General features: G+C 42.8%; 1 protein-coding gene and 1 long non-coding RNA gene across 8 annotated transcripts; one reads left to right on the top strand and one right to left on the bottom strand.

Moving 5' to 3' along the window:
• Positions 1-939: 939 nt before the first annotated feature.
• Positions 940-13,908, bottom strand: NME5 (NME/NM23 family member 5). Of its 6 annotated transcripts, none has more exons than XM_077326711.1 (6): positions 13,736-13,908; positions 11,204-11,337; positions 5,318-5,523; positions 4,786-4,886; positions 1,693-1,811; positions 940-1,151 (listed from the first exon to the last, which is right to left on the bottom strand). In XM_077326711.1, the coding sequence occupies exons 2-6, from the start codon at positions 11,330-11,332 to the stop codon at positions 1,071-1,073; spliced, it is 636 nt and encodes a 211-aa protein (XP_077182826.1). In that variant the 5' UTR covers positions 11,333-11,337; positions 13,736-13,908; the 3' UTR covers positions 940-1,070. The 6 variants fall into 6 exon arrangements, with proteins under 6 accessions (XP_077182826.1, XP_077182831.1, XP_077182828.1 ...); XM_077326716.1 differs by having other exon boundaries at positions 1,719-1,811; XM_077326713.1 differs by having other exon boundaries at positions 11,204-11,333; positions 13,736-13,800.
• LOC143832384 (uncharacterized) lies at positions 13,795-21,005 on the top strand. 2 transcript variants are annotated; one of them, XR_013229236.1, is made up of 4 exons: positions 13,795-13,900; positions 16,235-16,385; positions 17,509-17,914; positions 19,674-20,997. It is a non-coding gene; the product is annotated as an uncharacterized LOC143832384 (long non-coding RNA). The 2 variants fall into 2 exon arrangements; XR_013229235.1 differs by having other exon boundaries at positions 17,509-21,005.
• The last annotated feature ends 5,760 nt before the right edge of the window (positions 21,006-26,765 follow it).

The raw sequence follows: 26,765 nt of genomic DNA, 5'->3' as shown, positions 1-26,765 counted from the left end.
ATACTTTTATTTTTGTATTTTTCCCTTTGCATTCTGTTTTGCATAGCTGAATACTAAGACCTCGCATCTCAAAATATTAAAACACTATGTTGAGCATAGACATAAGATAAAATTTCTTTGGTTCTGATAACATATGCTGCTTCAAAACTATATTGCATAAATAATACATTATTATAAATGTGTCATTAGAAATAGGATAATGAAAAATTTGGATACTTGGAACCAAATTCTGGAACTTTGTCCTCAAGGACACTTGCTTGTCCCTTCTGTTGCCATCTTGTATCATTGGGTGAGGACTTATTTTTCTTCATTTGCATTTATTTTTAAGTTATCTCTCTTTCCTGACTCATGTTTCAACCTTTTTATATATGTTTGTGTATTTTAGCTTGCTTTCAAGTGTTTTAATGGTGTGCTTCTGTTTGATTTTAATGACTTTTTAAATGTTTTTTTCCTTATGTTTTTAATTTGTTTGCTGCCATAGTGGGCCTGATCAGGGCATAAAAATAGGCTATAAATCTTGGAAATAAAATATAATAAATATATTCACAGGCAAATGTAAACCAGCAACACAATTCTGGATAATATAGTTTAAGTCCAGTGGCGACTTTGAGACCAACAATTTGATTCAAGTTATAAGCTTTCATGTGCATGCACATTTCCTCAGCTACACTGTATACCTCATTGTATCTTAGGAAGTGTGTGTCTGTATGTGTGTGTGTGTACACAAAAGCTTATACCATGAATAAATCTATGTTGGTCTCTTTGTTCTTCTGCTTCAGGCCAATATAGCTACCCATCTGAATCTAGCTTCAAATGTTGTTCTAATCTCTGATGCTATTTTACCATTTACTACTTGTAATAAGTGACTATTAGTTTAAGCACCAAGCACAGTTATTGCTATTTTAGCCTGTGCTTCACAAAGAATTATTCTTCAGTGTATTGAGGATTTTAAAATTAATATTTATTTCATGTTAATATTAGTAAACAATGCAAGAGACAGTATGTAGTGAAATATCTTTAACTGAGAGGTACTTTTTGCAAATTAACCATTTTCCAATAAATTTTCCTCTTTAAGGCTCCTCCACAATCACATTATGTCGCAGCCGAGGAGTGTTGGGATTATGTTCAATTAACCAATCAGCCAGCCAAGTCTAAAGAATAAAAATTAAAACATAAACAAGTTATATCTAATTACATTTGCATATAAACACAGTATATCATTCAAAGTCATCTTCATTCCTACGTATGAAAATACTGACAAAAGTGCCTATATACCAACTTCTCTTGAATAATTTCAGTGTCTTCAACTATTTTAATGGGAAACTGTTCCTAAAACAACCCATTAGTGTGATACTAAAGAGTTATACCCTTCTAAACCCACTAATACAAATAAACTCCGAAGGGTGTAACTCTGTTTAGGACTGCAGGATTGTCTGAGAAAGTGATGGGGAAGAAGGCAATCAGTCTAGACTGCTATTGATACACAAAGGTTAATTGATTATGGGTATTTTGGCTTGGCAGAGATACATTTAATATGCAAATAGAGGAATACTGCTCTTATCTGTCATTTTCTATTTCTCATACAATAACAGCTATTCTTAACAGGCAACCAGGCTACACTCATATCAAGTGTGCCTTCATATTAAGAGTAGAACCCTAGTGCTGAATACTATCAGTCATTGTAATACATACAAAAGGATCTGCTGGTTTCCTCTTACACAATGCTGTAAGTCCTTTTAGCAGTGTAGGAGTGACATAGCAGGTCAGGTAATCCTTGGCCGCTTGTCCAACTGGGATCGGTTCAATAATCACTATAAAATAATTAAACATATGTTTCAATTCAAACTATTCAAATAAATGAATTGCCTTCTAATGCTTTATGTTTTGTTTCCTTATAATTAAGAGCAGATAATGAAGAATTGATTCGTTTGAAGACTAATGTCAGAGTAGACTTCTGTGGGTTCCATGGATGGCAAAAGTCACAAACAAGGAAATATTACAGTGCATAAAGCCTGATCTATCACTAGTAGGCAAAATCACAAAACTGTGGCTCACTTACTTCGTCCATATCATGAGATTCAACTCATCGGAGAAAGCAATTATTCTCAGATAGGTCAGTGGAAAGAGGAAACTAGGCCAATGAAGTATGCAGTGTTAGATACAATCAAACTGGATACCGGCCAGAACATTACACAACTAAAAGAAGCAGTGGAAGATCAGAAATCATGGCGGTAGTTGTGTCATAGGATCACCAAGAGTCAGACTCAACTGAATGGCTAACATCATCATCAATTTAAATCTTTGTTTTGAGATACAGAGTACTGTAGAGAAATATGCTGAGTAGCTCCTAATTTCACTTTGTTGAGTTAATCTATGTGCAATTCATTGTCTGCAGAATTATCATATTATGAAAACCTTTGAGACACAAATCATCTCTAAATTATCTTGCTACATTTGAAACAAGATCTAATTAAACACTAGTTGCTAATGAGCGACTAGGGCTCACCCTTTTCAGAGAATCCGTTTATAGCATGGTTTTTGCCTGAATAAAGAAATCTTACCATATAGGCTTGTAGTCAAAAATACAAACACTTGAATATGAGAAAAACAACAGTTCTAAACAACAATGTGTATTTGCTATGTTTTTACATAATGCACACATGCTACAGCAGACATCATTACAAAAGAAGCACTCTACTACAAGAGGGTAGGAATGCTTCCTAGATGTCATTTGCCATACACAATTTTGATAAGTACTTAAGTCAAAATACTACTTTAAAATTCTGTCTGGTTAACTGGAGGACCATTTTTAGTCTCTCAATATGTTTTAATCATTCTGATCGTTGTAGCCCAAGTCTACAGTAAAAAGTCTACTATTCGTTGTACAAGATCTAGGTACCTTTCCTCAGAAATATCTCTTTCTTCATGAAGTAAGACTAAGAGTAGATACCAAGTTTAACATTATCCTTCCTTACCATGCATAGATTGTTATTCCTAAATCTGAAGATAACAGGTTATCTGAATATTTCCTTGATTTTACCATTCAAATCCCGCTTTCAAGTAGGGTCTGAGATGTCCAAATTAATAACTACATTATTTTCTGGTTCATATATCATATATTCTGTACATAGCTTAAGACCAGGACTCAGTCCTGACCTCTAGAAGTTTTAGGTAGAAACTCTAAAAGCCTGTATGCTTTTATGTCGATATTTTACACTGAACATAAAGAACAATGCTTTGGAGAAAATCTGTTTCTTCCCCTACTTCACTGCTGACTGCAAAAGTTAACATGAGCATTTATTGAACAATATTAGGAGTGGTAAGAAACACAGCTGCCTCCTCAACCACTCAAATAAGCCATGTGTTCTTGTGTAATTAAAAAAAACCCAAATTACTAAAAACATTATACTATCAGGGGCTATGTGGTCACACACTGTACCTCTAGAAAAATAATTAGTTTTGCTTTCATTTTTAAAAAATCTACTTTATTCTAGTCACTGATTTTAGTCTAAGACGGATGGCATGTAAGTCAATGCAGCCAATGTGACATATGATAAGCAATGTAATTGGACTAGGATTACAGAAATGTTATATCATGGTTACCTTTTTGGCATACTATGTAGTCATTCCACAAATCTTTATTTGGACTTGCTGACTATCCTTTTCCCCCCCCAAACCAGTGGCAGATATTCACCTAGCATAGTTGTCAGACAAACAAAATCTACAGACAATAGTATAACTATCACTGAGGTAGCAAAGTTCTCCCATTCCACAATATAATATGTGGAAATGAGACATTATTATGTTTGCACTAAACCCTAGGTATCATGAACCACATGGATAAAATCTGGGTATTTTTATTGTCTGCAAAGGTTAAAAGAAATAACAGAATCAGAATTTTTTTAGCATACTGGTGATACACAGCTATACTGATTTAATGTGATCTCAGGAGAACTTGTATCAAAGGGAAAGCTTAACATATAACATACACATTATACAAAAGAGAAAATATGTTATCTACAGGGGATTGGCCAGTGTCAGCTACATCACATGACTTGTGCTATCATCTGAGGCAAGTTTAAGCATGGCCTGAACTATAAATACGTCAAACACATATAAACTCTATGCTTACAGAATAGCAGCAAAGATATTCCTAACCAAAGGACTTGTTCAACTGCATACGTAACATTTTATACTTCAGTGGAGCATTACACTTCCATGTGGCCCCTCCATCTGCAAACAAATGTGATTATCCTTTGATCTTCTAGGGCAGGGGTAGTCAACTTGTGGTCCTCCAGATGTCCATGGACTACAATTCCCATGAGCCCCTGCTAGCATTTGCTGGCTGGGGCTCATGGGAATTGTAGTCCATGGACATCTGGAGGACCACAGGTTGACTACCCCTGTTCTAGGGCATCAAAAATTTCCACACAATAGTTTTTTTGTGTGTTATGAACCTTTTCATGAGCACATCTAACTAGCTGAAGCAGCACACACATCTAAATATAATAAATAGTGCATTTTATTCATCTATGAAAGCTCTTGCCACAATAAACCTTAGAGAAATTAAAGTAACAGCAATCCTTGAATTAATTACACCAGCCTTTATTAGCCCCACTTATTGTGGTAATGAGTAATAAAAAAGGAGGAAATATCCTAGGCAAATGATCCATAGGCTTCAGGGAAGGTATTGTAAAAAAAGCCTAGAGAAAATTGACTATATTTGAAAAGAGAGGGAAATAGCGTATATCAGTGTGGTGTAAATTCTAGACAGAAATTTCATACCTTCAGGAAACATGAACCGGATTTCCCTTTCAGCTGAGGAAAAGCTAGAACTGCCATGAAGTGCATTCCTCAGGTCATCTGTCCCATAGATTGCTCTTAAACTGATGCAATGGAAATATGTGTTATCATAATTACTCAGAGATGCAGCTCTTAACCTCAATTAACTTGCTTGGTACTTGATTCTGAACAGCATATCAAACTGACAGGCAACATAAGGCCATACTGTCCTGTCCCAAACAGAATCCCATCCCTTCTGCATGAACAACCAATCTATACGCAAGTACTATATGGTAGAAATAGCACAGGCAGAGGAAACAGCTGATCAATTTTTTGCTGATCAATTTTAATTGTATTCAATGAAAATGTAAAGAAGGCTCTTCATAAATTATTTCTAATTGCTCTCACAGCCTTTCCCCCAAATTTCACTATAAAGGTTGCAACACTGAAATCATTACTGCCATTAACTTCATTGATAACTCTTTCATATTAGGGTGTTTAAAAAAATGAAAATATTGTGAATGTAGTAGGTTACCTATCAGGATAGTTTTCCTTAGCTATTACAGTATTTGCTGGTCCAAGCAGCTCCTTCCAGTATGAGATAGCACGATGACGAGCAAGAACCATTGCAGTTAAAGGCCCAGAACTCATGTATGCTGTTAAGTTAGGAAAAAACATTTTCCCATACTGTTCTACGTAGAAATTGCTACACTGCTCAGGACTTAGTTGGAGCTTTCGTTTCTACAAAAATAAATAAAGAAATAAAGAAATAAAGAAATAAAGAAAGAAAGAAAGAAAGAAAGAAAGAAAGAAAGAAAGAAAGAAAGAAAGACAGAAAAAAGTAACTTCAGTCCACTGTTCTACTGTTTCACAAACATATGACATTACATAATCAGTGTAAATGTTTGCTCAACAAAAAATTCATTCTGCTAGATACAGGGGGCAGTATCCTACCATGTCCAGAGGGCAAACTGAGCGTTCCCACATGTTTTTTCTTTTCTGTTAATTATTTTCAAATCCTGAAATGATCATTACTGGGGTTCCAGGACCCATGTAGAGGCACAGCTGTGAGGGTTGATGGGCTGTATTGAGGAGGGGCAAGGAACAGTACAGTGGGAGAGCAAGCAGATTTCTGTGTCTTCTTTCCTACAGTTCCCTCTCCTAACCAGTAGATCTATTTTGTGAGGCCCCACAACTCTCAAATGCAGCTAAACCAGACATTCAATACATGGAGTGTTAGGATACTGCCCACTGTCCAGTAGTAGCTACTGTCCAATATTTAAAACAAAATTTACAGTAGCAAAACGACACTGTGGATTTCATGTTTTAGACCTATTATTACTCTGGATAGGGAAAGTCAGAATCTTTTGGACAATCTGAAAATACAACAATTCAGTTCATGCTTATAGTTCTCCACTAGATGTATTTGCTACTATCTATCTTCCTGTAAGGTTCTTCTTTCTGGAAAAGGACTGTTGTGCAAGTAAGGCTCCAGGCATACCTGGGTATTATTTAGGGGTCTAGACCTGTTTGTGTTGTTTTAGCATACACAAGGCACTAATTCAGGGGTGGCCAAACAGTCCACATGTCCATGAACTACAATTACCATGAGTGCTGGCAGGAGCTTGTGGTAATTGTAGTCCAAGGACATCTGGAGAGGCACAGTCTGGCCACCCCTGCACTAATTGCACTGAGTTATTGGTCAACAATCTCCACCTAGAGTTCGGTGGGAGTGTGTGTGCATGGAAGCTTGTAATCAGAATTAAATTTTGTTGGTCTTAAAGGTGCCACTGAACTCAAACTTTGTTCTGCAGTTGATGCCGTTAGACATCTCTGGATCTTTGACAGTGTTCATCAAGAAGTGCTGGTAACATCAATGTAAGACATGACATTCTAGGTCAAGAGAAATGATGGCCAATTGATTATCCTACCCCAGAAGACACTCTTGTATGGTTCAATCCTGATCGTGTTATAGAGTCTAATCCATACATACTACTACTCTATACAGAAAGATGTTAAGTGGTTTCTTATCTACCTGTGACAATATTCACTGCATTGCTGCCAATTCCTATTTTTAGGGATTTGTCAGAACTTGGTGATCTCAGCTGCAACTGTTTGGGGAGTTGTTTCACAGTCTCAGTGTGTTTGTATTTTTAAGCAGATGCCATACCAAGTGGCTTCATGTGTGAATCAGACCTATATCAGAATAAACTTGCCAGGAGGTAGGGAGTTTAATGCTATCCATAAACAGAAGACGTACAACTCTATCCCTTGTCTTTGTCTCACATCACAGGAAGAGGGGCAATAGAGAGGTATTACATAATCTTCTTTACCGTGGATTTTGATTACTTCCTTATAAAATAGGCAACTTTATATTACCAGTGCTAGCACTTTAACAACTGAAATACATTTGTTGAAAGGGACAATTTCTAAGATCAAAAGGATATACTTGCTTGCACTGAGTTACATTTTAAAAAGATGGCCACAGCTATACCATAGTGGCATCTAGTGGTCAGCTACAACAGTTTGTTCATTATTGACGCAGTGGGCTTACTTCTCCAGAAATGAATTGACATTTTTAAAGAATGAAGGAAGATCTCTGATCTAGCAATGTTAGGAAGCAGCTATTTATTTGTAAGACTTATAGCTCGCTACTCCAAGAACGGCTTGTGGTGGGTAACAAAGGTCAGATAAAATCCCCTATAAAACCCACAATAAAATCCAGTATATCAAACAAGACTGGTGGCGAATAATAACCTTCCCCACAACCCAGTCCGGCAGCCTGCCACCTGTTATGGGGTGATTTGCCTGGTGCAGACTATTGGACTAGCCCAGACTGAGAAGGGGCCTCTGATCTCACTTGCTCTGGCCTCAACCAAAGACCCGGCAGAAGAGCTCCATCTTACAGGCCCTACGGAACTCTGCCAGCTCTATCACGGCCTTCAGCTCACCCAGGAGCTCATTCCAGCAGGTCTGGGCCAGGGCTGAGACCCTGGTCTGGCTTGAGGTCAGGCAAACTTCTCTGGGGCCAGAGATCTCCAACAGATTAGCACCTGCAGAGTGAATAGCCCTGCAAGAGGAAAAAGAGACAAGCGGTCCCTCAGATAAGCGGGGACCAAGCTGGGGATGGCCTTAAAGGTTAGTACCAAAACCCTGAACTTGATCCAGACTGCAAACTGCAACCAATGCAGCTGCCTCAGCACTGGGTGGATATGGGCCCTCCAAGATGTGCCTGTGAGGACCCTAGCAGCTGCATTCTGCACCAGTTGCAATTTCCAGGTCAAGGACAAGGGTAGGCCTCTGTAGAGCGAGTTACAGAAATCCAATCTGGAGGTGACAGCTGCATGGATCACTTTAGCCAAGCAGTCCGAGGACAAGTAGGGCGCTTGTAGCCTCACAAAGATGGTAAAACGCCATGCAGGCTACTCTTGTGACCTGGGCCTCCATTGAATGGGAAGCATCCAAGATCACACCCAGATTTCTAGCTGAGGGCAAGGTGTTAAGTTGCACCCCAGCCAAGGTAGGCAGACGTGCTTCCTGATCTGCCCCCTTTCTGCCCAGCTACATGACCTCTGTTTTGGAGGGGTTGAATTTCAAACCCAGCTTCAGGTTTCAAACATCTGGCAAATGTATCCGGGGAGATGTCCATGTGGAAGTCCAGCAGGAAATAGAGTTGGGTGTCACCTGCAGATTGGTGACAAACCATAACTTCAATCCAGCTGGTCTACATGGCACATAAAGGTGTTAAACAAAGTAGGCGAAAGTATTGCTCCCTATGGAAATCCATAAGGGAGTTGATAGGCGTTTGAAACTCCTCCCCTACTGTCACCCTCTGTGTCTGGTTCTGGAGAGTAGAGCACAGCCACTGAAGAGTTGTCCCCTGAATCCCAGCCCCAGCAAGGCAGTGGGCCAATAACTCATGTCGACCATGTCAAATGCAACTGACAGATTGAGCGTTATGAAGACTGCCAACCCACCCAATCCAGCTAGCGCCGGAGATCATCCGTCAAGGCGACCAGCACTGTCTCCACCCTGTGGCCAAGACGGAAGCCTGTTGTTATAGGTCAAGCACTGAACATTCCTCCAAGTATACCAGGAGCTGGTCCATTGTGGCTCTTTTAACTACGTTACCCAGAAACACAAGATGCAAGACTGGACAGTAGCTGGCTGGGTCCTGTGGATCCAATGATGGTTTTTTCAGTAAGGGATGAACCACCGCTTCCTTCAGCTCCTCTGAGAACTCCCAGGTAGCCAGGGAGAGATTGACAATAGCTTCCTGAGGCCTCCTGTCTGTTGCTCACCCAATTTGAGCAACCATGACGGGCAGGGATCCAGGGGGCAAGTGGTCACCCTCCCCAACCCTAGTAACTTGTTCACTTCAGATTCAGACAGCTGTCTGAAGCCATCAAACATCCCCCCAAGGGGGCCAAGGGACCTCAGTTCCCTTTCTGTATTAAGCATGGCAGGAAGGTCCCAACAGAGCGACAAGACTTTGTCCGCAAAAAAGCTTGCTAATGCCTCACAGCCATGGTCCAACTGACAAGTGTTTTGGTGCCCTTTCTGGAGGGAGGTAAAACACCTAACTACCCTATATAATTGGGCTGGGTGAGAGCTCGTAGACATGATAAGCTCACATTTAGTCACCTTCAACGCAATCTCACATACCTTCATAAGAGTGCGATAAGGTGTACTTGCAGTTTTGTCGTGAGTCTTCCTCCACACTCGTTCTAGTTATCTCACTTCCCTCTTCCTCTCCTGTAGCTCCCCAGTATACCATGGAGCTAGTTTGAGGCAAGGAAGTATAGGGCACCGAGAAGTGATCTTTTTGATGGCAGACAAGCAGGACTGCCAGTCCTCCACTAGTGCAGCCAATGAGTTGCCAGGAGGCAGTGGGTCCCACAGAGCATTCAGGAAACTGATTGGATCCTAAGTCTCTGTGGGTGGGTTGAAATATGCCCACTGCACACACAGGGAAGAAGAGTATCCTGAGCTGGGCCCCCGGGGAGTAGTGGTCCAACCATGGGACAGGGGGTCAACCGTTGTCAGATCCATCTTTACCCCAGCACTGAAGATCAAATCAAGTGCGTGGCTGGCCTGATGAGTGGGTCCAGTAACAAATTGAGAGAACCCCAGTGTCACCATGGGTCGACACCAGGTCCAATGTTGACCCAGAGGACAGCAAATCATCATGGACACTGAAATCCAGTCACGCAAGTCAGGTCTGCCCCCTGCCCTGCAAAACAGGATTGCAGGGCAGAGGATTTGTTGTTAATTCACCTGGCATTGCACAAGACCAGTGTCAGCTCCACCCTAGCCTCCTCCCTCATTTGTCTGACGATGGGGCAGAGGTTAGAAAGTTGTTGAGTGTGTCCAGGCCCCTGGAATTGAGAATTGCATGGCCGGGGGCCTACTGGACCTGAATGTCTCCCCATCCTCTTGTCAAGCCTCCTCCCCACACTATACCTTCCTTGGCCCATAATAATTGAGATCCCAGACCACTCCTAGGCCCCTCCTTCAAGCACTCCCTCTGAGGGCTGCAACCATCCCCCCAACCTAACTATCTAGCCTTAAGCTCTATACTAACCCTCCTCACTAACCAACCAACCCACCCACCTTAACCTAACTAATACAGATGAAACTAATTCCTCTCCCCCCCTGGGGGGGTGCAAGGCCCAGATCTCCCACAATGGGGTCTCTCCATGCCTACCAGCCCCCAATGCCTCTAGGACTAATTAACAATCAATCTGGCTCCCCTTAGAGCAGGGGTAGTCAAACTGCGGCCCTCCAGATGGTGTTCGCTGGCAGGGGCTCATGGGAATTGTAGTCCATGAACATCTGGAGGGCTGCAGTTTGACTACCCCTGCCTTAGAGCATTACTGAAGGTCTCTGCCGGCAACATATTTGCCAACATATTAAGAACATTTTTATGATGGTATGAAACTGATGCTTTACAATAAATCCTAACTGATGTTCACGTTTAAATTTTTATTTTTAGTATTGCTACAAGGGAAAAATGTTTTTACTCTATCAAAAAATGTTGTACAGCACTCTTCAGGGAAGTTTTCTTTAAACATAACTGGCAGACAATATGTATACATTTATCATTCTCTTTTTGTTTGTCATTCAATGTCTTAAACATTAAAACAGATCAATAAAATATTGTTGATTGTAAATTTGCATTAGGTTTCAAAAATTGCCCTGGGTTTGTATGTGAGTGGGCAAGAAACATAAAACTTTCCAGAAATATTCTGCCTGCAAATACATATTGAAAGACAGGGGTTATAAAAACGGTCTAGACAGGAAAGCTAGTTGCAATGATACCATATTTATACTGAAGCAAAGCCTCTTCAGTGTATGAGTTATTAGTTGCAATAAGACTACAAATTCCTGTTGAGTATTCAAGAATTTATTTTCACATTACCTGTACAATAGTGAATCCTGATCTGAGAATGATATCTTCTATTTCATCTTCTTTGTGGATGATATCTGGCTTAATGATTGCCAGAGTTCTTTCAACATAAATCTGAGGAGGGGGCATTAACGTCTGCATTCTTCCTTAAAAGATTCAAATCAAAGTCCTCTTATTTTCCTGAGATTTGGTTGAGGTAGACCTGAACCAAACACTTCCCAATGGTCCCTGAGCCTCCCTCCTATGGAAACCACTGCTGATCCATCCAACCCACAAGGACGTTGGTATGCAACGGTGGTTAATGTTCTCTCCAATGTTCTACCATTCTATTGTATTTTCTAATTGTTACCACTGTATTATTGTTACAACTTCTGAGATACCTGTATTGTTCCCTGTTTTATGTAAACCACCCTGAGCCTCAGGGAAGATGGTAGATAAGTAACTGGGTAAGTAAGTAAATAAATATTATCCCCATTAGATTTACAAAGCATTTAGCTGAAAGGATATTAATTTTCATAATTATTCTGATATTAGCATGTTGATCAATCTGTATGAACACAATCCAAAACCTATGCAAAGGTACTCCAGTCTAACTTTATTAATTTCAATTCATTATTGTATTTATTTAGTTAAGCTCCACTTCCCCTTCCCAATATAGAAAGCAGATTACCACACCGTTCTCCCCTCTTTCTTTTATATGTATAACAACAATCTTGTGATGTGGTTTATGACAACAGAGAGAATGACTGGCCCAAGATAACCCAAAGAGTTTTCACAGCAGAATGAGGATTTAAACCTGGGTCTCCCAGATTTAGAAGGTGGAGGTGGTTTTTATACCCTCACTTTTCACTGTCTGAAGGAGTCTCAAAACGGCTTACAATCACTTTCCCTTCTTCTCTCCACAACAGTCATCTTTGGGAGGTAGGTAGGGCTGAGAGAGCTCTGTAAGAACTGTGGATGGCTCAAGGGGGCAGCTGGCTGCATTTATTAGAATCATAGAATAAGAGTTGGAAGGGACCTCATGGGTCATCTAGTCCAACTCTCTGCACTATGCAGGACACTCACAACCCTATGCATTGTAACCTGCCACCCCCTTAAGCCTTCACAGAATCAGCCTCTCTGCCAGATGGCTATCCAGCCTCTGTTTAAAAATGTCCAAATATGGAGAACCCACCACCTCCTGAGAAGCGTATTTATTTTATTATATTTATATACTTTCCTCGCCTATGGCTCGGGGTGGTTTACACTGGAACTATCATGAAAACAGTACAATATAATAGAATCTTCTTTTGAATATGTAATATTCTTAACAACAGGAACTTGAGTCAAAAAACCTAAACAGAAGAAACTTGAGTTAGTGCGTTTGTTTTCCTCTTGTAGATTTGTCTTTCTTTGTGGGGATTTGGTTTGTTATTATTGTTTTTCTCTATATGCTTTCCCCCCTATGTAGGTTGGCTCACATAATCTTTTTTGATATCTCAGAGTTGTTTAACTTCCTGATTTGGGTGGATAGAGGAGTTGTTGGCATATTTTACATTGTATTGGGGTTTTTGTACTGTGTGGCAGGATGGATAATTTACTTGGGTAATAGTTAAACATAGGTCAAATTAATTAAGTATGATTTGAGTGGGTGAAATTTGTTTGCATGTGGAAGATGGGGAATCAAACCCAGCTCTTCATATTAGAGTCCACTGCTCTAAAGTCTAAACCACTCCACCACACTGGCTCTCATGTAGTCTAATACTAACCAGTACACCCTGTAGTTAGATTTGAGTAAATCTGGACAGGAGATATCATTGTTCTCAGGGAATTATTTCTCAGATTGCAGCCTTAACTAAACCACACTTCTGTGCTTTCAATAGCCATACCACAGGCAGGGGCCAACCAATGAGCCCTGTCCTCTCAGAGCTTATAAAAATGTCTCCTGATGCTTTCTGTCTCCACAGAACCTCTGACCGCTGGCAGTTGTTGCGCAAGACAATTCTATGTGTGCTCACTGCACGGTTCTATTTTGTATTTGTCAGGGGCTTCATTTCTTAGTTGTGCCCACAGGCCTTATCACACAATGGGCAGTTTTGCCCACATGGGTGAATTAGCCATTGACTTTTGCTGGGAAAAATCCTGGTGGGCTGCCCGTTTCAGAGCCCACTCCCCTTGCTGCGGCTGGGAAGGAAGTGCCCTGCTTCAGCTTCTGCTAGCTGGGTGCAGGAGGGCTGATGAAGAAATACATGGTAGTACCCAGTTGTGCTGGCCCACCTGTGTTTCGAGTTGCCAACTCCACCTTGGAGAATTCCCGGGGTGGGTGGGGAGGAGAGGGGGCTCAGTGGGGGCAAGGGTCCCCACTCCTGCAATCTCGCCCCTTGCTTCTTCTCTGCCTAGGTCTGCTCGTCCTGAGAATGAGATTAAGGATCGTCTAGCGGCAGTAAATGGCCCTTCCCTCTGTTCAGCTTGCCCCAGCCAACAAGCCGTGCATCAGCCTGACCTCACTCCGTTAAAAAGTTTCCTTCTGTGCGGCAGTTTCCGCGCGAAATGGGCTCCGCTTACCTGCGAACTCGGCCTTCTCAAACCCGCGCCGTTGCTAGGCGACCAGAGAAGCCCTGATCAAGGCCGGTCACCTACGGCAGCCGGGAAGGTCCGCTGAGCTCCGCTAGCCGAACAAGAGGTAGGGGAGGCGGCTATCCGTCCGTGTTCTACAGCCGCAACGTGTATGTAAGTGTTTTGCTGGGTATCTTTTTGCTACCACATTTCTGTTGCAGCGTGTTGTTTCCTTCATGTCTGGCTGCTGGCTCTGAAAAAAGCCTTGTGGATTAAGTGTTTGTTGGGCGGGGTTGGGTTGGTATGCAGTTCTGCTTTTCAAAGAAAAATATTAAAGAGTTTTCATTATGCTTTGCGGCATGTGCTACCCCTAAACTTTTATTCTGGATTCTGCCCTGTAATGTGAACAGTATCATATTGTATCGCCACGATGAAGGAATAGAATCTGTTGGCGGAGTTTAAAAGTGCAAAGGCGAGTAAAGCAGCAAACTGCTTAAAAGAATAAAATAGTTATATTTTAAAAAGTGAAAGAAGACAGTTCTAACTAACTGTTTAATTGTTCTGCATTCACTCAGTCTGTTGGCAAGTATGCCAAGTATGCCAACAGACTGATCGGGAAGTCTCCAAATGAGCCAATCACGACACTGGAGATTATTTGAAATATATCAGGAAGTTTCTATTCTAACTATGCTAAATACACATCTCCTGATGCCCTCCTGTAGGATATTCCTGATTTGCACTTGAATCAAGCACAGATCTTGCATATTGTTTACAAATTATTAATAAAAAAGAAACCCCAGAAGTGGCACAGTGGTGCAGAACATGGCCCATCATTAACCATTTTGGGAGGGGGTGGGTGAGTCAGCGACCATAAATGTTCACATCACCTAATAAATGTTTAACAAAACTTAAAAATTATATTAAAATTAATTCCCACCAATTTCGGAAATCCTTCCAGGATCATCAAACTCCAGGGCTTAAAAATTATATTAAAAACTTAAAAATTATATTAAAATTAATTCCCACCAATTTCGGAAATCCTTCCAGGATCATCAAACTCCAGGGCTTCACAAAACCCTGATTGACAAAGCCTGCTATAGAGAAATGGAGGGAGAGTAGTTGTAAGAGAAGAGTAACCTACAGTGCTGTGTGGTACATCCTGGGAGATGCAATTTTGAGCCTAATAAATGGCACTATTCCCTCAGCATTAATTCTTACCAGAATATTTTTAGTATGATTCATAGGTGTTATGTTCACAGGTGCCAAATAATGGAAAAAAAATTTTAAAGAGGAGAGAGGCAGAATAACTGACCTGGATGATTCAGGTTAGCCCTATCTCATCACTAGCCACATTCCTCTCAGACGCGCCAGAGACAGAGGGAGACACACAGAGCCTTGCCAGACCGAACACCCACCTCTCGCTCCTGCTGTGAGGGAGGCGGAGAGTCACACAAAGAGAGCTGCTCCAAGCTGCTGATAGAGACACAGAGGGAGCTGCCCCTGCTGCAATGGAGGGAGAGTGAGACAGACAGAGCTGCCCCAAACTGCACACCAGCCCTGATTACCTGCTCTGCCTCCTGCTGGGAGGCACATGAAGACACACAGAGAGAGAGAGAGAGAGAGAGAGAGAGAGAGAGAGAGAGATCTACACCTCCCGGTGTCCCCTGGGTCCCAGTGCCGATTGCATTCCTGCTTGCAATGGGCTTTCTTGCTAGTTTAGCAATAAATTGGATTGGAAGGTATGAAACATTTCAGTATACGTTTATCTTCTTTCAGGACTACTGTGCATGGCACTCCCAGGGCAGAAACATAGAGAATTTTGTAGCTGGCACTTTCAAATTTTTTGAAAGGATAGTGAGTGCTATCACAAAATGGCTGCCAAAAGGTTGGGGCCCAGTAAATCTTCTGTTTTAATGTTGCTTCATTCTAGGACTTGTGTTAATATTGGTTTTTTAAAATTTTGTTTCAAAATAAAACTACACTTATACTGTAGATGCACACCTACTTGGGAGTAAGTTCCACTGAATTCAGTGGGGCTGACTCTTAAGCATCACTATAATCTGGTTGTTAGTTTAACTGCAACATAAATTACACAATGGATGAAATATATATAATTTGTATTTCTTTGCTAAAGTGAGGATTCCTCTAGTGGCATGGGTCCAGCCAACCCCTACATACATAACTACTTCTTGTGGCTTATAGAAACAGGGAGTGGCTGCGATGTGTCTGTACTATGATCCCCTAGGCATCCGTAAATTATGTTTCAAAACTAACCTGGTATCCACACAGTCCATGAATGCATAAATGCATAGAATAGTCTGAATTATGTTTACCCAGAAGCCAGCATTGTTGGCTTCATGTGGATTTACTTCTCAGTAAGCAAACTTTGGATTGTGGCCTCAATCATAGTTTAATTAAAATGGAGAGCTTCTCAACCAGGATAAATAGTCTGAATGTAAAAACAAAATGCTGGTCACAATAATAAAGTGTACCTACTTCTTTCCATAGACGTCCATTGGAATCATTGGTTACTAGAATGGAAACAAAAAGTGGTCACTACTGCAGCATCTGTGGGATCATCATGAAGTCGATCACCTTTGTACAAATGAAGCCACCTCAGTTACAATAGCAGAAGGCTATTGTTCTACAACAGTAGAAGGTGATTGTTACCATGAGCCTGCACACTGCAACTGATAGGCAATACAGCAGAACAAACATGGCTCATATACAATGACAGGCTCTACACAATCCATTCTGGTACTATGACCACACACAATTTTTCCTTGAAGATAGATTCAGGTGTGTAGCTGTGTTGATCTGAAGCAACGGAACAAAGTTTGAATCCAGCGGTACCTTTTAGACCAACCAAGTTAAATTCTGGGTATAAGCATTCATGTGCATGCACACTTTTTCAGATACATAGAGATTTTTTCCTTGAAGTATTCTTTCTGTTCCCAAAGTTCATTGGCTTTGCTTCCTTCTTGGTTATATATCTCTATATTTTCTGAGTTTCAGAAGCGGATGGGCTCACAGGAAACAATTTCTTATGGAAAAAAGGAGTAAATTTTCAGTTGTTGCAAAACTAGACATGACATAGGAGAGATTCACGAATGTGCTTTTAAAAACCTAAGTAGCTGCTGGGGAGACATTTGATGTGGATTGGGGTGGTGCTGTGAAGACAAACTGGGTTGTTTTCCCTTCCCTATCAAAATCAGTGTTGTGTACTCTGGCTGGCAACAACTCTGTGGTCTCAAGCTGAGGGCTTTCACACCACCTTCTATGTAATCATTTGAACTGGAGTTCCTGAGGACTGAACACTGAACTTTGTGCATGCAAGGCAAATGCTGTACCGTAGAGGCAGAGTCTCTTCAAGGGATGCAACTGTGCAATAAGGATTGATTTCAGGCAGGCTGGTTATGGCCTATGAAGTATAAGGATAAGTGGAATGAATGGGGACAAAAATGGTGTTCGTTTATTTAGAAAGTTATACCACAGCTTTCCAACTTCGTGTAGGGGTTAAGAGTGGAGTCTTCTAATCTTGCGATCCGAGTTTGATTCTCTGCTCCCCCACATGCAGCCAGCTAGGTGACCTTGGCCTCACCACAGTGCTGATAAAGCTGTTCTGACTGAGCAGTAATATCAGGGCTCTCTCAGCCTCACCTACCTCACAGGGTGTCTGTTGTGGGGAGAGGAAAGGGAAAGCAAATGTAAGCCACTTTGAGACTCCTTCGGGTAGAGAAAAGTGGCATATAAGAACCAGCTCTTCTTCTTCTTCTTTACAGATCACATCCTGTGTGATATCTGCTTGCCAGGTGGGTATAGCATTTTATTTAGAATGTCTTCACTTCACTACTCTCACAAGGAATTTGAATGGCCTACTATCTTTAAACCCCGCCCCGTGGCGCGGAATAAATAAAAGAGTAAGGGCTCTGTGGGAGGAGTTAGGGCGGGACCCATCCGGGATAAAAACTCGGAGAGGGCCACTCAGGGGCCAAGAAGCCGCTCCCGCCCAGCCCCGCCGTTCTCCCGGCTTCTGCCGGGCCGCCGCCTGCCGCTGCCGCCAACACTTCACCCCCCCCGGCGCAACCAGCCAGCAGCCGCTGCCAAAGGAACCTTGGGGACCGCCGCCGCAAGCTCTGCTCTGTCCCACGGAGCACCAGCCGCTCAGCTCCTGCGACGCCACCCCAGGTAGGCACCAGGCCCACAGGACGCCCCCGCCCTTGCCAGGCAGGGCCGCACAGCCCCGCCGCCCTCTTCGCGCGCTCTGCTAGCGCTCGCTGCATTTTGCCTGCAGCGGGCTTATTTACTAGTAATAAATAATACATAATATTGCAAATAAATTGTTTCTGCTGTATATTAACATTTGAAACCACGAGGCTTTTAAAACTGAACTATAATTCTTTCACTTATGCATTTGGAGCTTGTGTAGCAAAAACATTTTAAAAGTATGCTTCTTTTGCCCTTTCTGTGCACTTAACTTATATGAACTGCGATCTGTGTCTTTTAATTATTACTTGCTCTGAAACTAAAGTGGGATAGTCATTAAAATATTAGTCCTTTTCAAAGTATTGACACCATATGTTATTTGTTAGGAAATTGAATTGGTGACACACTGCAATTCAAAACTCTTGCTAGCCTCAGGACTGTGTCAACCAAACACTTCACATATGCTTTTAAGAAAGCAGGGTATCACAAATGAAGAAAAACTCAGCAGCAGTTCTTGCTTTCAGTGCACTTTAGAGGGAGGTGTAAGGAAAAATGAAAATTCCTTCAGTAGCTCATAACAGGTCAGATGTTATAGATGAAAGACAAGAGTCAATGTAATATGCATCCTCACTGCCTAAAAATTGCAAATAAAATTGTTTGACCCATCAGCAGTGGTGACAGAAGAATGAGGTTACCTGCTCAAAAACCTCATGGAATAAATACATACATATCTTAACAAACAAGGTGAACGACAACCTCTCAAGGAGGGTCTCAGGAAAAATTACCTCTACTTCTAGATAGCCTGTTATCCTGCAGGCATGCAACGGATACTACTGCTGAAGACCTGAGGCCAGCAGATATATTTAGTTATGACTTACCAACAATTGCATGTTGGAAAGATGGCACACAGTTCTTTCACAAACATTTTCCCTAGCTTTCCTATCCAAGGTTCTTTAGCTGGAGGTGCTATAGAAACAGTTATCCTGGGGTAGCATGTTTGTGCATTTTGTTTCTGGAAGAAGGTATAGATCAGGTTCTGGGATGTTATGCCATTGCTTCTGTCCATTGCCTGTTTATTGGCTCTTTCAAAACATGGAGATATTTTCAGCACATACCATCATGGTTGGTGGGTGATAGAAGGGTTGCCAACAAAACTGTGGATATATTGATAAGAACTGCTGCCCTGCTGCCTCTTTTTATTAGTTTATTTTGCTTTATGGTATATTATGAATATGGCTGCTTCACTGGTGTAATGATAGCACAATAGCTGCTCAATAGGAGAGGAATGGGAAGGCGACTGTAAGCCGCTTTGAGCCTCCTTCGGGTAGGGAAAAGCGGCATATAAGAACCAACTCTTCTTCTTCTTCTTCTTCCAATGTAACACAACCATACAATCTGCCTGCCAAGATCAACCATCAGATGTCTGTGCAATTCAGTCTCTGAAATCTTAGTATTCACAAAATTCAAGTCTACTAACTCCTTAAAGATCAACAAAAAGTAGTCATGGTAAATTCAGTAGAGTGTATACCTGAAAGCTAGCTACGAAGAAGGACCCATCCACCATCAGTTGCGGACCGCAGGGCTGGGGGGGAGAGGGGTGGCAATCCTAACCCATGAGGATTTCTCCTCCAGAGTACTCCCTGCACGGTCAATTCCAGAAACTGAATGTGCTGGCCTCGGTTGTCCCACAGGAAGCAGTCCTCCTATCTAATTTAACAACTTCATGTGTCCTCTTGCTCAGCTTGTGCGGAAGTTTGGGCTGGGGAGCCACCAATACATAGATGACACCCAGCTCTTCCTCCTGATGGATGACCGCCCTGATTCTCCCCCAGAATCCTTAGCCAGATGCCTGGAAGCAGTGACGAGCTCAAACAGAGTTGTCTGAACCTCAACCTTTCAAAGATGAAGGTCCTGTGACTAGTTAGGAAGGGACCGAGCGAGGAAGCACGCTTCCCCAACCTGGACAGAGTGCATCTATTGGTAGCTCACTCCGCCAGAAACCTGAGTGTAATCTTTGATGCCGCCGTCTCCGTAGAGGAACAGGTCACGAGAATAGTGTGGGAGACCTTTTACCACCTGCGCCAACCAAACTGCTAGCGCCATAATTGGCCCCAGAACACCTAGTCACAGTGATCTACGCAACGGTCACCTCTAGACTAGACTTCTGCAACTTAGCGTACACAGGCTTTCCCTTAACCTTGATCCGGAAATTGCAACGGATCCAGAATGCTGAAGCCAGCATCTTCACAAATACACTGTGGAGATCCCACATCTATCCTGCAGTTCAACAACTCTGCTAGCTCAACAACTCTGCTGAATTCCAGATCAGGCTTAAGGTTTTGGTAACCAACTTCAAGGCCATATGCAGTCTGGGCCCACTATACCTGAGAGACCATCTCTCTGCCTATACCCGCCAAAGAGCCCTACGCTCTGCCACCGTGAACTGGCTGGTGATCCCTGGCCCCAAAGACCTCAACCAGGGCCTGAGCCTTCTCAGTCCGGACCCCCACCTGGTGGAACGAGCTCCCTGAAGAGATCAGGGCCCTGCCTGAACTCCCACAATTCCCAAGGTCATGTAAAAGGGAGCTCATCTACCAGGCATTTGGTTGAGGTCAGCTGACTCAACAACATCTGTTAGTGCCCCAAACATCCCCCTCCATGATCTGAGCCATGCTGACCCCCCATGGGTTCATGTTAAAAGTTGAGAGTTGTTATCACACTTTGAATCTGTTATCATATTTTGTTATAATCTGTTATGTTCAATTTTGAAACCACTGTTATGTTACTACCACTAGATTTCAATGTATACTCATGACGTTTTATGTAAACCTCCCTGAGCCTTTTGGGAGGGCAGTATATAAATAAAATAAGAATATAAATAACAAATAAAACATATTACAATTGTCAGTTGTCTGGATCTTATTATTGGGAGAGAAGGTGAATTTTATCTCTGATCTCGTTTGGAAGAGCGTTCCACCAATCCAGGGCCAATCTTATATTCTTGGGGCCAGGGATCTTGAGCAAATTTTGCTCACTGGATCTTTGGGGGACATACAGTGAGAGGTGGTCCTGAAGGTATGATGGTCCCAGGCCATTTAGGGCTTTAGCGGTCATGACCAAAACCTTGAATCTAAATTGGTCTCCAATCTGGAGCCAGTGCAGCTGAGAGAGCACAGGCGTTATATGTGCCCTCCACTGAGGCCCCCTAAAGACTCGTGCAGCTGCATTCTGGACCAGTTGGAGTTTCTGAAGCTTTGCTAACATCAATAGGGGCCTCCCCTGGATAACTACCACAGAGAATTATTACTGACAAAGAAATGATATGATATGCTTAATGTTTTAAAATGTTATTAACATTCATGTTTTATTGTTGTATAAAATAAAATGGACTAATGTTGTATACCTCCCTGAGCTGTTAGGGGGACATAATGATATAAATAAATAAAATAAATATGATATGTACAAGGATACACAGGAAAAAATTATCCGCAATAAGGCAAAAAAAATGAAACATGAAAGATGGCAATTTCTATGCACAACTCACATTTGAAAGAGCAGAGTGATCATTTACAACAGATGTAATTGTTGATAACGAACATAAAATAGCTACTTACAGAAACAACAGGCTACCTATTATTAACCCCAGGACTGGGGTATGCAAAAAATCTAAATGCAATCCCATATCTACAGAGAGTATTATGGGGTCTAATAATAACAATCATACCATCAGTAAGCACACTCGATCAATTCTCCAATGTGATTTTATATATACTATATACTAGGGGTAAAGCCCATTGTATGCAGGAATGCAACAGGCGCTAGGGCTTGGCGGTGTGAAGAACGTGCAAGAAAATATAGTAGGGAAGGTTGAATGGGGAATGGTTGCTGGCTTTGAGGGAGCTGGGTGGCAGAGGGTGGTGGGGAGGGCTTTTGCAGAGAGGGGGACAGAAGGGCAGGGCAGTGTGTGGCTGCCAAGGTGACCATCTTGGAGGCCATGGCAGCATTTTGTTGGAGAAAGAGGGCCAGGGCCTGGCCGTGTTAGCAGTGTTGCAGGGGAGCTTGGTTAGGGAAGGTTTTGGGAGGGGTGTGTGTGTGTAAGTGGGAGGTGGGTTGGTTTTTGGGGGGAGGTGGATGGAGAGGTGGGGAAGGCCTTCCTCTCCTCATATCAGACATCCTGTGAGGGAGGTGGAGCTAAGAGAGCTCTCTAGGTTAGAGGCCGCCATTCTTTAACTGTTGGCAGGGGCTCATGGGAATTGTAGTCCACGGACATCTGGAGAACCACAGTTTGGTCACCCCTGCCCTAGAACAACTAGGAGGACACTGGGGCAAGGATGCACCCCAAAATAATCTTGAGACAGACTTCCTCATTTACCACTAAGCCATGGGTCATTCCCCACATTATGCCAGCAAGTTCCCAAGGCAAGCACAGGATGTGTTCTTCTCTATCCTCTGTAATAGAAGGAAATTGGGCAGACCAGCCTGCAGGAAGGGCTGGGTCTCCAGCAGTGTTCTGGGCAGCATGGAACAGAAATCCTAGCTTCTCTCATCTGTCTGTGAGCCCCATCAGTCTAAGGTGACCAGATTTTAACATTGGCAAAGTGGGACACCATTGACCCGGGGGGTTCTTGATTAAAAATGTGGTCTATATGGAGCAACAAAAAGTTTAATTGAACGCATAGAATGCAAAAATAGTATTGTAATATATATTTTTTAATTTCAACATAAGTACAATTTGCCAGGTACCCCCAGATGTCCCTCCAAAAGCGGGACAATTTGGTCACCTTACATCAGTCACAAGCAAGGAAACAAACACCAAGAGCAGCCCAGCCCACAGTTGCCTGACGGGACTGTGCCAAGGAGGACTAGGTAGCAGGCTGGCACCACCAATTACAGTACCAAAGAGTTCACCCTTCACAACATCCATTTTCTCTAGGGGAACAGATCTCTTTAGTCTGGAACTGTAATTCTAGGGGATCCCCAGGTCCTACCTGGAGACTGGCATCCCCAATCACAGTACCAGAGAATTCACCCTTCAAAACATCCATTTTCTCTAGGGGAACAGATCTCTATAGTTTGGAACTGTAATTCTCGGGGGCCCACCCCTCTTCCTGGCGTTCCCCTCAGCCCTCCCCTGTCTGCGGTTTAGGCAGGGGGCGTTGAGCTTTTCTCATCCTGCAGTCATGCCTCAGAGTTGGCGGGAGGTGGTGTAGAGGCAGGTGCCGGCGGCCTCCATGTCAGGTGGACAGGAGGGAGGGACGGTCTAGTGGTCAGTGTACTCCAGGGTCTATAAGGGGGGAAGTGGCAGTTGTGGTGGTGGTAGGGTGGGCGCTCCCCCTCAGAGAAGACACAGGCTGGCTTCCCTAAACTGTAGGCAGGAGCCATTGCCTCAGGAGGCAATGGAACTATGTAACTATAACACACACTCTCTCTATATAGTTATATACCAACCAGTCTTAATGATATATATATCACACACACATTCAAATACCATTCAGACTATTTCAACCTTCTAATACCCATTGCTACTCAACAAAAGGTCACTGTTGATAATTTCTTTATACCATCATTCTCTTCTAGGTCAAGTGATTAATCATTCTAAGATTGAAACATACAAAGTAAACTACCATTAACATGCCCTGGCTCTTAGGCCAAATACTTAGAAGCTATGGTGGAACTAGTTCAAGAAGAGTTGTCTGAAATTAAATCCAGCAAAAATGGAGGTGCACTGGCTGTCCAGCATGCTGAAGCAGGTACAATGCAACTCCCTGTGCTAGACAGGATTTGTCTAACACCTACAACCACCATTAGAAGTCTGGGTGTGATCCTGGACACCACCCTATCTATAGTGGCCCAAATCACAAATATTGCCTGCAATATTGCCTACCATCTTCACCAAGTATGATAAGTTGCACTGTATCTATCGGCAACCAACCTAGCCACTGTGATCCACACAATGGTCACCTCCAGACTAGACTTCTGTAATTTGCCCTGCACAGGGCTGTCCACATTACACCAGTGCTCCTCCAATTGCACATGCTCCAGATTGGACACCAGAGCGGATTCAAGGTTTTGGTGCTAACCTTTAAAGCCCTATATGGTCTCGGATTCCTATAGTTATGGGACTGCCTCTTCTGCTGTATCCCCCCAAACGCAATACGTTCTAGAGACCAGCAATTGCTTAGGATCCTTGGCCTAAAAGAAATAAAACTGGCCTTGACCAGAGCCAGGGCCTTTTTGGTCCTGGCTCCAACCTGGTGGAGCACTGTCCCTGATGAGATAAGGGCCCTCATAGGACCTTAAACAGTTCAGGAGGACCAAGACAGAGCTGTTCTGCCCAGCCTACAGTTGAGGTCCAGCAATAAACACCAGAAAAATGCTGGTCTTTCTACCCACAAAACAAAATACACCATCCGCAAAAACACCAACTCACAAAATAGAACTTAAGAAGGAAGTTTAATAATATAAATAAATATAATATAATCAATATACTTGGAAACATTTGGGAACTGTTTATCAAAGTTAATTGTATATGTCCTGTTGTTACCTGCCCCAAGCCAACCAGGAAAAGCAGGCTATAATAATAAAGTTGTTTTTATTAATAATCTTTAAGCCCGCCCTGCGGTGTGGTGCGCTGCGGAATAAATAAAGGAGTAAGGGCTCTGGGGGAGGAATTAGGGCGGGACCCGTCCGGGATAAAAACTCGGAGAGGGCCCTCTCCGAGTGCCACTTGGCCCGCCCCGGACTCCACCCCCACACTCCGCCCCCAACATTGCCGCAACATGGCCGCCCACCTGCTGAGGAGCCGCCACCGCCACAGACGCCCGATGGTAGGCTGCTCCGTGGGGGGGGGAAGGGGGACGGAGGCTTCTGCGGCCCCAACAACGCCGCAGCCGTCCTTGCCGTTTTGCCCTTCGGGGACGGTGGGGGGGGGGTGGCAGCTGGCCTTCTCTCGCCGCCGGGAGCGGCCTTGCCGCTCCTGGGGCGAGAGCACGCCGTTTTGGGCTTCGGGAAGGGAGGCGGGGCGGGAGCTGGCCTTCTCTTGGCCCCAGGAACGGCCTCGCCGCGGCGAGGCCGCTCCCGGCGCCGAGAGAAGACAGGCTCCTAGCGCCCATTTTATTCAGACATAAAATGGGCTTTATTTCTAGTTAATAATAACAACAATAATAAATCCACCACTATATACCTGCAAACTGCATTAAAAGCTTTTAAAACCGTTTGTCCTTTATAAAAACTTAATATCATTTTACAGTGGCTAGCTGTAATGGTATTCAGGTTAAAAGCCATATATACCAGGTAGATTTTTCTTTTCATAGAATCATAGAGTTGGGAGGGACCTCCTGGGTCATCTAGTTCAACTCCTTGTACTGTGTTGGACAGGGGTAGTGAACCTGTGGTCCTCCAGATATTCATGGACTACAATTTCTATGAGCCCCTGCCAGCAAACACTGGTATGGGGCTCATGGGAATTGTAGTCCGTGAACATCTGGAGGACCACAGGTTCACTACCCCTGGTGTAGGACACTCACAACCCAATTGCTCATCCACTTTAACCTGCCACCCCCTTGAACCTTCACAGAATCAGCCCGTCCGTCAGATGGCTATCCAGTCTCTGTTTTAAAATTTCCAAAGATGGAGAACCCACCACCTCCTGAGGAAGCCTGTTCCACTGAGAAACCGCTCAGTCAGGAACTTCTTCCTGATGCTAAGATGGAATTTCTTTTGCATTAATTACATCCCATTGATTCTGGTTTGCCTCTCTGCAGCAAGAGAGAACAATTCTGCTCCATCCTCGATATGACAGCCTTTTGAATACTTGAAGATGGTTATCAAATCCCCTCTCAGTTGTCTCCTCTCCAGGCTAAACAGACCAAGTTTCCCCAACCTTTCCTCATACGTCTTGGTCTCCAAACCCTTCACCATCTTTGTTGCCCTCCTCACACTCGTTTGTCTACATCCCTCTTCAAGTGTGGTGGCCAAAACTGAACACAGTACTCCAAGTGAGGCCAAACCAGAGCAGAGTAAAATACAGAGTATAATACAGAGGTTTATATTCAGCTATGTAATCATAATTTTTCCTATGATTTATTTTGCTTTAGGTTCTTTGTTGAGATTGTTCTGTTTAAGCTTCCAGTTGAAAAGAATTTGAGCATGTATTCATGTTATTTTTTAAGTATATTCTTGTTATGCAGTTTTTTTTGAACAATCATTATATTTTTGTATGTTTTAAAGAATTTTATGTCCCTTGATAAAGCTATGGATCAAAATGTGTTGGGATTAAGAATTCTACTTATTAATTAACTGAAGATTGAAGACTCCCTCCAAGTCTGTTTATTACAATGGAATAATTAGATGTACCATATTGGGGTCCCAGTGCCTTACTGCTTATTCCTGCACTGGTTGATGCAGCTGCAAAATGCATGGGGACATATGGGTGAATTATGGCTATACAAGTTATAACCATAAAGGGCTTTAAAAGTTATAGCCAGCAAATCATATTGAACTTGGAAGAAAACTGTGTTTGTGTCAAGTCATAGATAGCTGACTTATAGTTGTTTTATAATATGCAAGATGTGTGCTTGTCAGATTCTGTGGGTTGTGAATCAGTTGTGACTTCCAGGTTTGTCTTCAAGGGCAGACCACTATATAGACATATAAATAGGATTACAAATACAAATTATGAAAGCACACATTAACTCGACAATCTTGACTGAATTGGCAAACCAAATGATGAAATTGCTGATTTCTTATAAAATTTTATTACATTTGGCTGCTCCCAATTTTAGTTTATGTTATTGCCATTACTCTGTATATACTTGAGTTTTTTCTGCAGTTT

This window comes from Paroedura picta, chromosome 3 (assembly GCF_049243985.1).
Source record: "Paroedura picta isolate Pp20150507F chromosome 3, Ppicta_v3.0, whole genome shotgun sequence".
Lineage (NCBI taxonomy): Eukaryota > Metazoa > Chordata > Lepidosauria > Squamata > Gekkonidae > Paroedura > Paroedura picta.
The sequence above is the reverse complement of the archived record's forward strand: the minus strand, read 5'-3'. Positions and strand labels throughout refer to the sequence as shown.